Consider the following 799-nt stretch of genomic DNA (forward strand, 5'->3'; position numbering starts at 1 on the left):
GTACCGCCCCCTAGGGGGTTCATATGGATTATATGCAGGGGTGGGGGAAACATAATGCTAGTACCGCCCCCTAGGGGGTTCATATGGAGTATATGCAGGGGTGGGGGAAACATAATGCTAGTACCGCCCCCTAGGGGGTTCATATGGAGTGTATGCAGGGGTGGGGAAAACATAATGCTGGTACCGCCCCCTAGGGGGTTCATATGGAGTATATGCAGGGGTGGGGAAAACATAATGCTAGTACCGCCCCCTAGGGGGTTCATATGGAGTATGCTGTAGGGGACTGGAGTGTACAGTGGGGGGTGGAGACACCACACTGCTGGTACCGCCCCCTAGGGTCTTTCTATGGTGTGTATGCTGGCACCATCTCTAAGTGTTCCCGCCCACCTAGGAGTGTTCCCGCCCACCTTGGGGTGTTCCTGCAGGCAGAGCCCCATGTGATGGCGGTGGTCAGATGTCTGGACCCGGGAACTAGTTACTGTCAGCCGTACTCTCCAGAACACGGAATACACTGAAGTCTCAGCTCTGGGTGTTGTGACCTTTTCTCATGATCTCCAGTGTGTGGGCGGCCCCGGGAGATCCAATCTGCGGCCCTCAGACCCGGCAAGGTGGTGTACGCCCCCCGGGATGTGGTGACCTATTCCTGTATTCCGGGGTACGAGAGAGAGTCCGGACACAACAAAGCCGTCTGCTCAATCTTCGGGAACTGGGAGCACTCCACCCTAAAGTGTAAACGTGAGTACGACCGGCTACAGGGGGGGTGTATATAGTATCTGACTCCTCCCCCTTATTTACATAT

General features: G+C 55.7%; 1 protein-coding gene across 1 annotated transcript in view; it reads left to right on the forward strand.

Moving 5' to 3' along the window:
- Nucleotides 1-799, forward strand: part of APOH (apolipoprotein H) — a 15947-nt gene that overhangs the window by 1434 nt on the left and 13714 nt on the right. The window contains 1 exon segment of the mRNA XM_018573217.1: nucleotides 559-762. Within this exon segment, the coding sequence (XP_018428719.1) occupies nucleotides 559-762 (204 nt within the window).

This window comes from Nanorana parkeri, unplaced genomic scaffold, assembly GCF_000935625.1.
Source record: "Nanorana parkeri isolate BGI_ZX_2015 unplaced genomic scaffold, ASM93562v1 scaffold2279, whole genome shotgun sequence".
Classification (NCBI taxonomy): Eukaryota; Metazoa; Chordata; class Amphibia; order Anura; family Dicroglossidae; genus Nanorana; species Nanorana parkeri.